The sequence below is a fragment of the Aethalodelphis obliquidens genome, unplaced genomic scaffold, assembly GCF_003676395.1.
Source record: "Aethalodelphis obliquidens isolate GAN/ISIS:26980383/991018 unplaced genomic scaffold, ASM367639v1 scaffold20, whole genome shotgun sequence".
Lineage (NCBI taxonomy): Eukaryota > Metazoa > Chordata > Mammalia > Artiodactyla > Delphinidae > Aethalodelphis > Aethalodelphis obliquidens.
In genome coordinates this window covers 1242605-1255768 of record NW_020837964.1, presented here as the reverse complement: position 1 = coordinate 1255768, position 13164 = coordinate 1242605, and the positions used below count along the sequence as shown (strand labels likewise).

The 13164-nt window shown below is 63.7% G+C and overlaps 1 protein-coding gene across 1 annotated transcript in view; it reads left to right on the top strand.

The window, feature by feature from the left end:
- The first annotated feature begins 6 nt into the window (after positions 1 to 6).
- Positions 7 to 13164, top strand: part of ZFPM1 (zinc finger protein, FOG family member 1) — a 73830-nt gene continuing 60672 nt past the window's right edge. The window contains 1 exon segment of the mRNA XM_027119007.1: positions 7 to 165. Within this exon segment, the coding sequence (XP_026974808.1) occupies positions 126 to 165 (40 nt within the window). The 5' untranslated portion in view covers positions 7 to 125.

Sequence of the window (13164 nt, the reverse complement as noted above, 5' to 3'; positions counted from 1 at the left end):
GGGCGGCCGCGGAGCCCAGGGGCCGGGGGCATGAGCCGCCCCGCGGCCCCGCCGCGCCCCCGCCGCCCGCCGCCGCCCGCCAGGGGCTAGAGGCGGCCGCCACGAGGGCGCGCGGCGCCGGAGACATGTCCAGGAGGAAACAGAGCAACCCCCGGCAGATCAAGCGTGAGTCAAACTTTGCCCGCCGGCCCCGACCCCCGCCGGTCCGCCCCCGGTCCGTCCCGCTCTGCCCGCGGCGCCCGCGACCTTCACCCCGCGCCGCGCCCCCCACGCTGTGTGCCAAGCGCGCCGTAATCTAATCTCCGCTGGCGGGCCGGTCCCCCGCGTCTCGGCACCGGCACCGGGGGTCCCGCCTGGTGGGGGTGTCCGCCCAGAGGGCCGGAACGGGGTTGCTGGGGGCGCGGCCACCTCGCGGCCTGCCCCTCCCCCGCATCCCCCGAGATGGTGCGGCGATAAGGCGGCCCGATCTGGGCTCAGATAAAGTTTAAAATATTCCATTCTGCAAGTCCCATCCTGATAAGATCGCTCTGTCGGGACGGGCTGAAATTGTGATCTTATCTCGCGCGGTTGACTCTCCCAGGCTTTGTATCTAGAGGGAGAAAGAGAGAGACCTGGGAGGGAGAGGGGGCACCCGGGGCGCGTGGAAGTGCACGGCCAAGAGGCGGAGACCCGCCGGCGCCCACCCCCACTCCCGCTGGCTTGCAGAGCCGCCTGGCTTGGAGGGTGGAGGTGTAGCTACCTCAGCCCACGCGCTGGGCTCCAGCCCTGTCTCTGGGTCTCGAACTCGAGCCTTCCCTGCCCGGGGACAGCCTCCTGGAGGTCCTCCCCTCCCTGTGTCCCAGCCAGGACTGCAGGGGCGCTGTGCGCTGGGTGGCTTGCGGTCACACACACCCTCTAGCCGAGGGGTCGGGGAGGGGTCTCCTGGGACTCAGTCCTGGGCCAGGGTCGCCTCCGCACGCGTCCAAGTGTCTCACCCGTCTGGCCCGCGGGCCACTCCCCCGGTGGGGGAGGGGGGGCAGGCAGCTGCTGTGTCCACACTGATGATGCCCCCCGGAGATAAGAGCGCCCCGTACTCTTGGGGCCCCTCGGCTGCCTGAGCAGGGAGAGAGAGGGCAGTGCACAGGAAGCACGGCTCCCCACCCCACGCCAGTAATAACTTCGCGCCTCTGCTGCCAGGGCCAGAGTGCGGGGCCACATCTCCCCGGCCAGACCAGCAGGTCGCTGGGGCTGCCCAGGAGGCGAAGAGGGGGCCAGACCACTGCCCAGCCCCATGTTCCCCCGCACTGCCTCTTCTGTCCACATGACCATTGCCACCAGAACCCTGTGTGCATGCTCCTGGGGGAGTGTCTACTCCCGAGGTCCCAGAGAGGGGGAAGGCAAGCATGAATCCGGGTTCCCGTAACCCGACTCCTCAGTGTGCAAGCGGGACCTGTTTTCCGAAAGTCGCTTTCTATCAAGTCAACTCAAGTATTAAAACCACCCACAGGTCCCGATCTGCGCTGGTTCTCTGGTTTCTTTTTCCCCTCCTCCCCTGTGCGCCTCTGTTCGGTCTGTTCTCGTGTGTGCGTGTGTATGTGTTTCAGCGTGATGAGAAATGCAGATAGCGCGGGCAGGGAGATCGCAGGTTGGGAGCCGATCGCCAGAGCCGATAAGGCCCAGAGCGGAGCGAGCGCCCGGGCTCAGCTGGGTCGACCGAGCGGTGCGTGTTGGGGACAGGGACCAAAGCGGGCGCGAGGGCGAGCCCCCGCTGTCCACCTTCAGCGCGCCCGGTGAGCGGGCTGGGGAGAGGGCCGCCCCTGGGAGGCGGGGCCGGGGCACCCTCCCTTCAGCCCGCGGCCCCGGGCGCCTCCTCCCCCTGGCAGATCTTGGCGCGTTAAGATGCGAGCGCTGATTGTCACCAAGCGGCGGCGCCCGCACGCCCGCCCTCTGCCGCCCGCCCTCTGCCTGCGGCTGTGCGTAGGGCCCTGGCGGCTGTGTGCCCGCCGCTCTGGCCTCACCTGCGACCAGGCCGCGGGTGTGGAGGGGAGGGGCCCGAGCGCTTGGGCCGCCGCCCCCCCCGGGGCCCCCACCAAAGCCGGGGCGCAGCTGCCCGCGCCTCTGTGCGCCTTTTGTTCCGCGCAGAGATAGATGTGCCGCGCTGATAAGGCGCACAACCGATGGCGGCGGCGATAGGCGCGCCCATTTATTAACTTCAAACGTGGGAGCGGGGGAGGGCGAGGCGGGAGCGCGGCCTTGGCCGGCCAGATGGCTGCGACGATAGGCCGGGCCGCGCTGGCGGGGAGCGCGGGGCGGAGCGCAGCTCGGGACCCCCGGCGCCCTGGCCCGCCGAGGTTTCCTCCCGCCCGGGTCGATGTGAGCTCAGATAAGCGCCGGGCCGGTCGGCCGGATGGCGATCTCCCAAAGCGATAAGAGCCCTTATCTATGGCCACCAGGCCCCGCCGGGTTCGAGGCAACAACAGCGCGGGGGCGTCGCGGCTGGGGCGAGTGGGGGGCCTCCGACCTGCCGGGGAGGGGTGGAGGGGCGTGCGTGCCTGGGTCCGTTTGGGCGAGTTTTCATCCCAAACACACTTCATTGCCAGGAAGTTGATCCTCCCCCTGCGGGTGGTACAGTCCGTCAAAATGAAAGAAAACTGACTTTGCACCGGCCAGGAGCGGGGAGGAGGGGAGGGAGGACACCCAGCCCTGATTCCTATTAGATGGTGTGAGATAGCAGAGTCAGGGGTGTCACCTCCAGAAGGAGAGAGGGTGTTTTCCCCCTTGAATCAAGTTGGTGTTCTTCCTGTCAAGTGGTAAGTGTAACCTGTGTGGAGTTTTCTTGAAAAAAGAATCGAAGTGGCTTCTGCTGCCGAGCCGAGGTTGGGGGGAACACAGCGTGCTGGCATCTCTTTGAGCAGGTCCCCCAAATCAGAAGGGAAGGTCTGCTCAGACCTGCCTTCATTCACTCAGGAGGTCTTCACTGAGCACTTGCTGAATGCGAGTACTGGGTCGAAGCCACTGCCCTGGGGAGCCAGGGGAGGGGTGAGCTGACCAGGGGCTGGCAGAGAGCAGTACGGAAACCGGGGAGGTGGGGGTGGATGGGGGCAGGTGGGGCACTGCCTGCAAGGGGAGACCTCCAGAGGAGGTCAGGAAGAGGCCAGCTGTTGGGGGTGCCTCCAGGGACAGTGGGCTAGCCTCAGTTTCCAACTCTGGACAGTGGGGACAGGAGCAAGCCCCCCGGTCACACTGGGGATGCTGAGGGGACCACAGAGCCCTTTTGCAGTGGGAGGGCCCCTGGGGACCATGGCTCCAGATGCCAAGTGGAAGTCGAGGCCAGCCAGGCAAGGGGCTCCCGGAAGAAGTCCCAGCCCGAACAGCTGCTCCATTGCAGACGGAGGTGTTTTTCACACGTTCTCGGAGCTTGGTTAAGCAAATTATTGGTGGCCACAGGATGACTCATTCACTCCGAGCTTTAAGCCACCTGCCCGCTCTCCGCAGCAGGCAGACGCCCACCTGGAGGCTGGCCGTGCCTCTGGTGAGGGCCGGTTCCGGAGGGAGACTGGGTTGGGCCGGAAGGGGGGTGAGGTGGTCTCTCAGTTCTTATGAACTTGAGAGGATTATCTGCACAGAGCGCTGCACCTCCCCCTGCCAGGTGTGGGAGGTTCCTGGGAAGCTGCCTGGTTCCCAGGGGTCACCTTGCAGCACCCACCACCCCACTGTGACGGCAGAGAAGCAAGGAAACACGGGGCTTTGGCAGCCTGGCTGCCCGTAACTCGAGCCCCACGAGCAGGTGGCTGTGCCTTCTGCAGCCTCAGTTTCCCGTCTCTGGAAATCAGGTGTGACCTTGCCTGCCAACCGGGGGTGGACGGGCACCATGGCTGCCCTCAGCTGGCCTCCGCGCCCTCCTCAGAGCCCTGGGGGCATGGGGGCCAAGCTACAGTGAGCCAGGGACCCGGGCCTTAGAGACGCAGAGACTGGCTCCCAGCCCCCATTCCCTGAACCTGGCCTTGAGCAGAGTTCTGGTGGGCGGCAGCCAGGGCCGAGCTCTCAGGCCCTGGGGCTGGGCCTTCACGCTGGTTTTCCTGCATTCCTGGGCCTGAGGGAAGACAGACGGCTCATTTGCTCGTTAGATAGTAATAATGATATCTATAGTAGCTAATACTCACGGGGCTTACTCTGTGCCAGGCCACGTGTTATCTTAAGGCAGGTCCTGTTCTTACCGTTTACATCTTGGGGAAACTGAAGCACAGAGAAGTTAAGTTTCTCACCCAAGAAAATGACAGCCAGAGTTGGAAGGCAGGCAGTCTGGCCCCGCTGTGGACATCACGCTGCTTTCCCACAGTCTCTTGCCTTTGTCTGCCTCTGGGCTTCCCCGGCCTCAGTCTCCACACCTGTGAAATGGGCCTCTGGGAGCAGAGGTGCCCAGGGGTCTTTCCCCAGCCCTGCCCTTGCCAAGTCTCCTGTGACCTCCTTCCGGAGATGTTTCTGCGCAGGGTAGGGGGATGGGGTCCCAGGAGGCTTCATCCAGCCCTGCCAGTGCCCTGAGCCCCAGTCTCATCCCGCCCACCTAGCCAGCCCCTCCCCAGAGGTCACTGGGAGCCCAGCATGGCACCAGCACCGCCAGGGATTTAAATGGGTCAGTTGGGGAAGAAAGGAGGAGGGAACACGATGCCATTAATTGTACCCCTTATCTCCTGTTTCTATGCCAACCAGACGTTCCTGGGGCTTGCCGGGCTCGGGAATAACACTCCCGGGCGGACTATCTACCATCGACAGGCCCTCTCCTGGAGGCAGCTGTTGCGTCCCGGCCGCTGTCGCCGGCCCCGTAGCCCCGGGCCCGGGTGCCTGGCTGGGCTCCTGCCACCGGCCCCCATACCCTTGGATCCTCCTGGCGCTGCCCCATGGCCCCTGTCCCCGTTTCACAGACGGGGAGACTGAGGCCGCCATCACACGTTCACTCTCTGAACCTCACCTGCTGTTCCCTACCCAGGCAGGAGTGGCCTGGACCGAGAGGGTGGCAGGAGAGGGGGCAGCAACACCTGCAGAGCGTGCCCCTTTGCCTCCGTGTCCTCCGCTTTGGCAGCAGGAGGCGGGCGGACCCGTGGGCAAGGGCTCAGCCGCCTTCAGGCCGCAGTGCACGTGTCCCTGTGAGGAGGGGAGGGCAGGCTCCCGTCAGGCTGCCCCCTCACCGGAGCCTGGGTTCAAGCCGAGACTTGGAGGATTTCTCTCTGGCTTCTTTCAGCCCCTTCCAGCCTCAGTGCCTTCGCCTCGGTTTCCCCATCTGCAGAATGGGGATGCCGACACTGGTGGTCCCTGAGCACAGCTGTGAGCACAGACGGGAAATACACGTCTTCTCAGACAGCTGCCAGCATCCCCATCGTCCTCGCCCGCAGTATCTTTGTGGTCCATCGGTCAAGTTAGATCTGTGGTTTCCAGCTTATCTGTGATGGACAAATCCCTTTTCCCAAGCTGTCCCCAGAGAGTGAAACACATGCAAGGACCCTGCCTAGGAAGTGGGGCCCGCACCTGCCCCCCTCCCGTCTCTCCTCTTCGTGGCTGGCCTTCGCCTCCAGCCGTTCCAGCTACAACTTGCCAGGCAGGTGCCCGGGCTGTGCACACTGCACACGTTGCTTGCCCTCTCCAGGCTGCGGTTTCCTCGTCAGAGAGGAGGGGCTGCACTGGGGAGTTGTCAGCGAGGTTCCTCTGTCCCCCACCCACCCCTCACCTCCCCGCCTGAGCTCTGGATGGGTTTGGACCAAGCCAGCCCAGAGTTGAGGGGCTGTGGGGTCGGGCAGCCCACTGAGAGGACCCCAGGGCCTCCTGTGTCCCTGTGCCCATTTCACAGAGGAGGAGCTGGAGGCCTGGAAAGGAACGGCGGCTTGCCGAGGGTCCGCGGGTAGCATCAGTGTGGGCGGCCCCTCTCTGCCTCAGTTTGCCCCCTGGTTCAATGGGCACATCCCAGTCCAGTGCCCCATTTTGCAAATGAGGTTTTGAAGACATTGGGAGGCCGGGACTAGAGTCCTGCCTCCAGGCAAGGAGGCGATGAGGGCAGTCTGGGTCTGAGAGGCCGCCCCGCCCTTCTTCCCCCCGGCCCGCCCCCCAACTTTCAGCTCCAGCACCACAGCCCCAGCTGAGTGGCCTCAGGGAGCGTCTCCTATTTTCTCGTCTGTAGAACAGGGGTGACACGTGACACGGCATCTACCCCAGAGGCTGTGTCCGGTGCCCACGCGGGGCTGGGACACAGAAGGTGATGAGCAGAGCACACCTGGGATCCCAGGTGAGATAGGGGCTGGGCTGTTGGCTGATGGGTGGCGTGTTGCTCCCACCCACCCCAGCTGTCCCTGGGACCACTGGGCGGGCTGAGGACAGGGACCTTTGCCTCCGGGCCCGGGGGTTCCATCCCCACCCGGTGCCCCACAGCGGGGAGTGGGAGCTCAGAGATCGGGGCCCGCACCGTCCTCCGAGGGCTCCGGGCTGCAGGCCAGCCCTTGTCTCCGGAGCGGGAGGCCACTGCAGCGGGGGGCTGCCACGTGGCCTCGAGTCCTGGCCTTGCTGTGACCCTGTGGGCAGGTGGCCTCTCTGCTGCCTCGGTTCCTGCTTTTGGGGCAGAAGCTTAATAAGAGCATCTTCCTCCTGGGGCCTGCATGTGGGGTCCGTGAGATTCCCAGATACAAACTGTAAAGTGCGGTCCCGCAGGCAGGTCCTTGGCGGACGTGGCAGCCCTGGGAGCTGCTGGTTGCACTACTGACGTTTTGCCAGAAGCCCCGAGGGCTGGACGCTTCACACAGAGGCCTGCCTCCCACCCTTCTCCCCTTCATGTGTTAGTTTCTGAAGAGGGAGGGAGTCGTGGGCTGGGTGCCCTGACTGCACCTTAGGCGGGGCGGGCCCAGGCCCCATCAGTCCCTTTCCTGCCCAAGGGTCTTACCTGCTGTTACGATTATCATCGTTATTGACTGACCCATTTTACAGGCAAGAAAACTGAGGCCCTGGGAGACAGTAACATGCTCAGGAACTTGTGATCCAGGAGCTGGGTCTGTGGACCCCAGAGGAGGGCCGAGGTTTCTCTGGGCAGTGCCCACTCGGCCCCCCAGTCACCTGTCCTGACCTCCTGAGTCATCCTGTGTCCTCCCAGGGCCTCCTGGGCCCAGCTCCTCCCCGCCTCCCCTCCCTCCTCCCTCCCCCCAAGTCTCCTGTTTGGGAGAAGGCAGTGCCCGCTGGGGCAGGAATGTGGTGGCTGACCTTGGGCCAGAGCTGGGGCACAGATAGGCAGGCCCCTCCCCTCTACCTCCTGTCCCTCGATCTGCCTCCCCTGGGCCTGCCGGCTACACCAGGGCCCCATCACCTCTTTTACGGGAGGGGAAAACACGGCTCCACAGCCGTGTTTTCCCCTCCCGTAAAAGAGGTGATGGGGCCCTGGTGTGCAGCTTCCGCGAGCCCCGGCGTGGGGCGAGCTTGGCCCTGGCCCCAGTGCTCCTGGTTCCCACGGGCCCCACCCCAGGGCTGGAGCGGAGTAGGGACAGAGACCCAGCCAGTCAGCCTCAGAGCCTACCCCCTGTAAGCACTTCGCTGGCATCCCCTCCTGTGATTCTCCATACACCCACTGAGGTTGGGGTTCTCAAACCATTTTGCACCCCAAAAAGAGGATCAGAGAGGGTGGGTGGTTGCACCAGGGTCACACAGCACTCGAACGATGTGGAGATGGGGTTGATGGGGTGGTCTGTGCAACCCTGTGCCAGCTGCTAGACACCCCCAGAAGTGGCGGGCGGGCTGCTTCCTGGGAGGAGGGGGCTCTGCACTTGGGTGGCTGCCGGAGCTTCCCTGCGGCGGGGCTCTTGGGCTCTGCCGGGAGGCTCACCTGGCCTCCCTGAGCCGCAGTCTCCACCTCTGCAGGACGGGGATGCCTTGGGGACACCGGGCTGGGTGCAGGTCAGTTGGTTCCCCTACAAAGTACAGCTGTGATGCTGAGCTCGCAGGCAGCGAGGCTGCTGAGACCTTACAGCAGAGGTCCGGCCTGGGCCAGAGCCTCTGCGTCGTCTGTCGTTTGTCAAAGTTAAAATGAAGAGGAAGGGGGACACCTCTCCCCTCCCCCATCTCCCTTGCACTGCTTCCTGTCAGTTCCTCTTGGTGTCTCACTTCAAGCCCTCCAGCTTTCCCGATCTGCCCTGGCCACTTGCACCTGCCACAGCCTCCTGCCTTCATTTCCCTTTTCTCCACCCTGCAAGTCAGACCCGGGGAGCGGGAGGCCAGGGGGCCACAGGGCCAGGGGTCTCGGCTCCTTCCTGCGGTGGGCAGCGGGGGAGAGCTGCTAGAGAGCCCTCCACTGGAACAGCGGGCCCATGCTGCACTGCTGGACTCTCAGCTCCCAGGGAGGGCTTGGTGGGCCTGGGGAAGCCCCTCGCTGCCTTTCGGGCTGCTCTGGCATCGGGCCCTCGGCCCCTTGCAACGAGAGACAGAGCTGAGGCTTCCCCCATCCGACCCGAGTTTACTGGGGCCCCAAGCTCATCCCGAGACTAACCCCAGCTCGTGGTCACTGGTCGTTAGACCAGGCGTTAGCTGAGCATTTACTAAGCCCCTGCTGGGTGCCCAGCACTTACAGCCGTGAGCTCACGTCCTCCCCTCACAGCCTGTGAGGGGGGCTCAGCAGTTAGCCCGGTGCATGGAGGGGAAACTGAGGCTTAGAGGGTTTAAAGGTCAGACTCAGGACCGCGGCTCGAGCTCCCCACCCTGGGAGTGAGGAGAGGATGGCGACGGCTGTGGCGTCCAGGGCCAGAGCTCTCCCTGCGGGGCTTGGTGCCAGCCTTGTTTACATCCAGGAAACTGAGGCTTTCCTGCGGTTCCAGGCAGCGTCCAGCTGTGGTCTCCTTGGTGGCTGTGTGACCTTGGGCAAGTCCCTACCCCTCTTGGGCCAAAGTGGCCGCTGCCCAGCCTTCCAGCTTCAGGAGAGAGACCAGAGCCACAGCTGAACCGGCACACGAAGGCCAGGCCTCCTGGGGCAGTTCCTGGTCACATGGGCCCTCTAGGCAGCAGGTGGGGGGTGTCCTCGGGTGAGACTCTCGCTCCGCACCTCAGCGTAAGTGCTCCCAGGGAATGAGTGGATTTGGACGCCCTTTCCTCTGAATGGGCAGATGTGTTCTGTTTATGGGCCCTGGGTGCCCCATCCCCTGGGGCATCCCATGCCGGGGCCCTGAGGGCAGGCAGGAAGCCCCAGTGTTTTAGGGCCACACTGAGCGTACCCCGAGCCTCAGGTCGGGACCTGCGGGCGCAGAGCCCACCAGGATGTCCCCACCCTGCTCCTGGGGCTTGGGGCCTGGAAGAGGCTTCCAGCAGAGGTGATAGGGGACCCTGCGGGCCACAGGGCAGGAGGGCAGGCTGCCCACACCCCGGTCCCCCCACCATGCCCCCACACCACCCACCCTTTCCACTTCATGGGCCTGGCACGGCTCGGGAGGGCCTGGGACCACCCCAGCCCCACTGGGGCTCTGAGGTGGCCTCCTGCCTCAGTTTCCCCTCCTGCACAATATGCACACACCCAGCTCCGCCCAAACCAGACATTTTCCCAGAGAGCAGAGGGACCGCCCCCCGCCACACACACACTCTCACTGCCGTGGCCTTGATGGTCAGTGGGCACCCAGGCCCTCATGGGCCCCGGTCAGGTCCTCCTCTCCATCCTGGCTTTGCCCGCCGGGGCCTGGTCCGCCCGAACTGTCTCCCCGGTCCAGGCCTCTGGCAGGCGCAGGTTTCAGCTCCCGTGATAACTCGGAAAGTTGAACTGGCCCCATTACCGCGCCGAGATGGTTGGCGAGATACGGCCTTGATAATGGGGGAGATACGGCGTCTCCGTGGCCAATGGCCCAGCCTCTCCACCCATTAACATTCCCCACCAGCGATCCCTCGCGCTATCTCCTCCATTTCCACTCCTCCCGCAGATAAGAATGGAAATTCTGACTTCATAGCTCACTGATTAAAGTGTCTGGATTTCTTGATAATACACAGATAAATTATGTTTTTGAAAAAGAAGGTAGGGAGGAGGGTGGGCAGGGTGGGGGCCGTCTCTCCCGGCCTGTCCTGTCCCCCTGGGCCGGCCATCAACCTTGGCACGTCCAGCCTGCACCTCCCAGGCCTCTGCACAAAGGCAGTGTCCGCGGCCCGGGCTGGGGAGGGAAGGTAGAGGCCTCCTCTGGGAAAGGCAGCAGCAGCGGCGGGGACCGTGTTGGAGGGAACGGGGGCCAAGGGTTGAGCCCTCGTGGGAGATTTAAACCTCCCCAGCTCACCGGAGCTGGGTGTGTGGACCCAGCTGCCTCGCCTCCGTCTCCTGGGACGTATCTCTGGGCCTCGGTGTCCTCATGTGTCAGATGGGCCCAGGCTTGGGTCTCTCCTCTCCCTCCTTGACCCCTAGAACGAGCGGTGCCTGGTTATACACAGTGGGTGCCCCGGTAAATGTCAAGGAGCCCGGCGGAGCCCCACCTGCCAGTTAGTTGGAGAAAGGGAGGGGCTCCCAGCTCTCTCTCCCTGCCCGGTCCCCAGCCACCCTGCCTTCGGAGGCCCGCCCGGCCGCCACGTGTGATGGCTGGCGCCCTGATGGGACTGAGGTACCATCTCCACGTCTGTCTGGGTAAAGCTGCCTCCTTCAGCTGATGAGATCCGGTGCTGATGGTGCGACGAGTGCGATTAGGGCCACCGTGGGACTAATCCTCCCCGCTGAGGGACAGGTGCGGCAGCCACGGGTGAGGGGACGCTACAGAGGGGAAACTAGGCATCCTCGCCCCCTCAACGCAGAAAGCCCGGCAGAGGAGCTGCCTGGGGCTCCCGGCAGGCGCAGGGCAGCCGGCCATTTTCCTTGCTTTCTGCATTTATTTTTTAAGCAACTCTTGAGAAGCGAGATTCTCTGTGGTCCCAGAGACAGGAGGCCTGACTGGACAGTCAGTCACATTTCTGGGTGGCTCTGGGACTCCACGCTTAAAATCCGAATGGAGCCTTTGTTAGCTGATAGCTCCCTTCCCTGAGCGCTTGCTATATGCCAGGCCTGGGCATGACCTGTGTTATCCTTAGAGTCCTCCCGGCATCCTGGGAGGGGCACCTCTGACCTCATTTCTCCTCGGAGGACTCAAGGCTCAGAGAGGTTGAGTAACCCACCCAAGGTCACACAGCATGGGAGGAAGCCGTAGAGACCTGACTTAGAGGCCTGGTCAAGGTCTGGGTCTCCCTCTTGGCTGCAGGCTCTGGGGATGTTGGCGGCCATGAACTTCCCCCTGCCCTAAGAGGACTGCCCTCTCTGTTTTGGGGGGAAATGCCCAGGCACAGAGAGGGTGAGTGACTTCTCAGGGCCACACAGCCCTGTCCAAGAGCGATGGATGATGGGGCGGCTGCTCCTGCTTGCGTCTGGAGGTCATTTCATCTGTCCTCAGAAAATGGGCCCCTTTGGTGATAAAGTCGGTTTCTTTCTGTCTTTGGGGTTTTATTTTGTTTCAGTATTCTAAAGGAAGTCAGCTATTTCCAGTAAAGTGGGTGCGTATATGGCGGAGGGGGACCAGCATAGGGTGGGGTGACTGGGTCTGAATCCTGCCGCCTGGGGAGGGCGCCTGGGCAAGTGACTTACAGCTTCCTCACCTGTGCGGTGGGTGTGACTGCACTTCCGGCCTCCTCGGCCTTTGAGGCAGGAGAGAAGCAGGGAGAGCGTCCTGGGACACATGCTTTGGGGATGCGGGGTTCTCTCAGGGCACCTGTGGGGGTGCCTGCTGCACCTCCTCCTCGAATCCCACCAGCATTCTTCCTGGGCTGTTGGTGGCACGTGGCTCCAGGTTGCAGAGGCCCAGGCCCCTGTGCTCTCTCTCACACAGTGACCTGGGTGGTTCTGGAACATCGGTCCTGTGGCTCTGGGAGCCCTCCCCTTGGACCCTCTGCTTTCACCAGAGCCAGAGAGAGTGCAGAGGGAGGCTAGGGGGTCCGCCCCCATTGCTGTGGCTCACAGGCACTTCCCTGTTCTGAGCCTCCGTTTCCACATCTGTGAAACGGGGCTGAAGACACTAAGACCTGCCCCACAGGCGCCAGGCTGGGAGTCAGTGGCCTGGGAGTCAGTGGCCCCTCTGGTCATCTCCCCTGGGGCCTCCCTGTCCCCGCCCAGCCGTGCCCTCCCGGGGCGCACAGGACTTCTCAAGGAAGGAGCTCAGTACCCGCTCTGCAGACCACCACCTTCAAGGCCAGGGAGGCCCAGGTTCAAATCCCGGGCCCCGCACAGCCTTGCGGTGTCACCTCTCTGGGCCTCCCTGCCCTCGTCCTAAAACGGGAGTCAGCCCTCCTCAGGGCCCTTTTGCAGGGCTGGTGAGAGGGATCTGGGTTCTCTCTCGGGCGCAGATGCTCCCCTGCCGCCGCTGCGCCGTCACCCATCTCAGGGGTGACACCGACCCTGGGGACCCCTGCCCTTTCCAGCCAGGAGCTCCGGGCCTGGACACTGGGTGTGTTAGACACAGAGGGAGGGAGTCTGAGAGGCAGGCCCCTCGGCTCGGGTCCCGGGTGTGGGGGTGGGCTGGGGGGTGTGTTCCGCCCTCCCCCCGAACCTGAAAGAAAGAAAAGGGAACTGCGATAAAGAGCAGATAGGCTTGGTGGTGGAGCAGCCCTATCGCTGTTATCTATCTGCCTGCCTCTCCGAGCGGTTCTGTTGTTTCCTCTTATCTCACCCACCAAAATGCCAGGAACAAAGCCTGTGCACACGCGCTCACACACACTCACACACTCACACACCCGCGAGCCCACCGCCTTGCAACTCAGAGCCGCGAAAATGGTGCCACTAGATCTAAGGTGAAAGCAGGGGGACCGGGTTCTCGTAAAATCATCATCAATGTCTCCATCACTTCGCAAAGAAAGGGGAAAAATAGCCCTCCCTGAGACGAGGCAGCGAAGAATAAGAAGTGGCCCTACAGGCCCTCCCGGGAGGGAAGGACCCAGGCTTGGGGTGGGGAGCCAGGACTGGAGGCGAGGTCCCAGCTGTGCTGCTGCGTCCTGGCTGTGTGACCTTGGGTCAGTATCTTTCCTGCTCTGAGTCATTCATAGTGGCGGGGAGGGGAGGATTTAAGGAAGTACCTGCGCTCTAACCAGAGTTCTCCCCGAGCAGCAGACCTGGGGCTAAGACGGGTCAACCTGAGCCTGGCACCCCTAGAAGCCACCCCCCAGAACCTGGTCCTCCCACCAGAG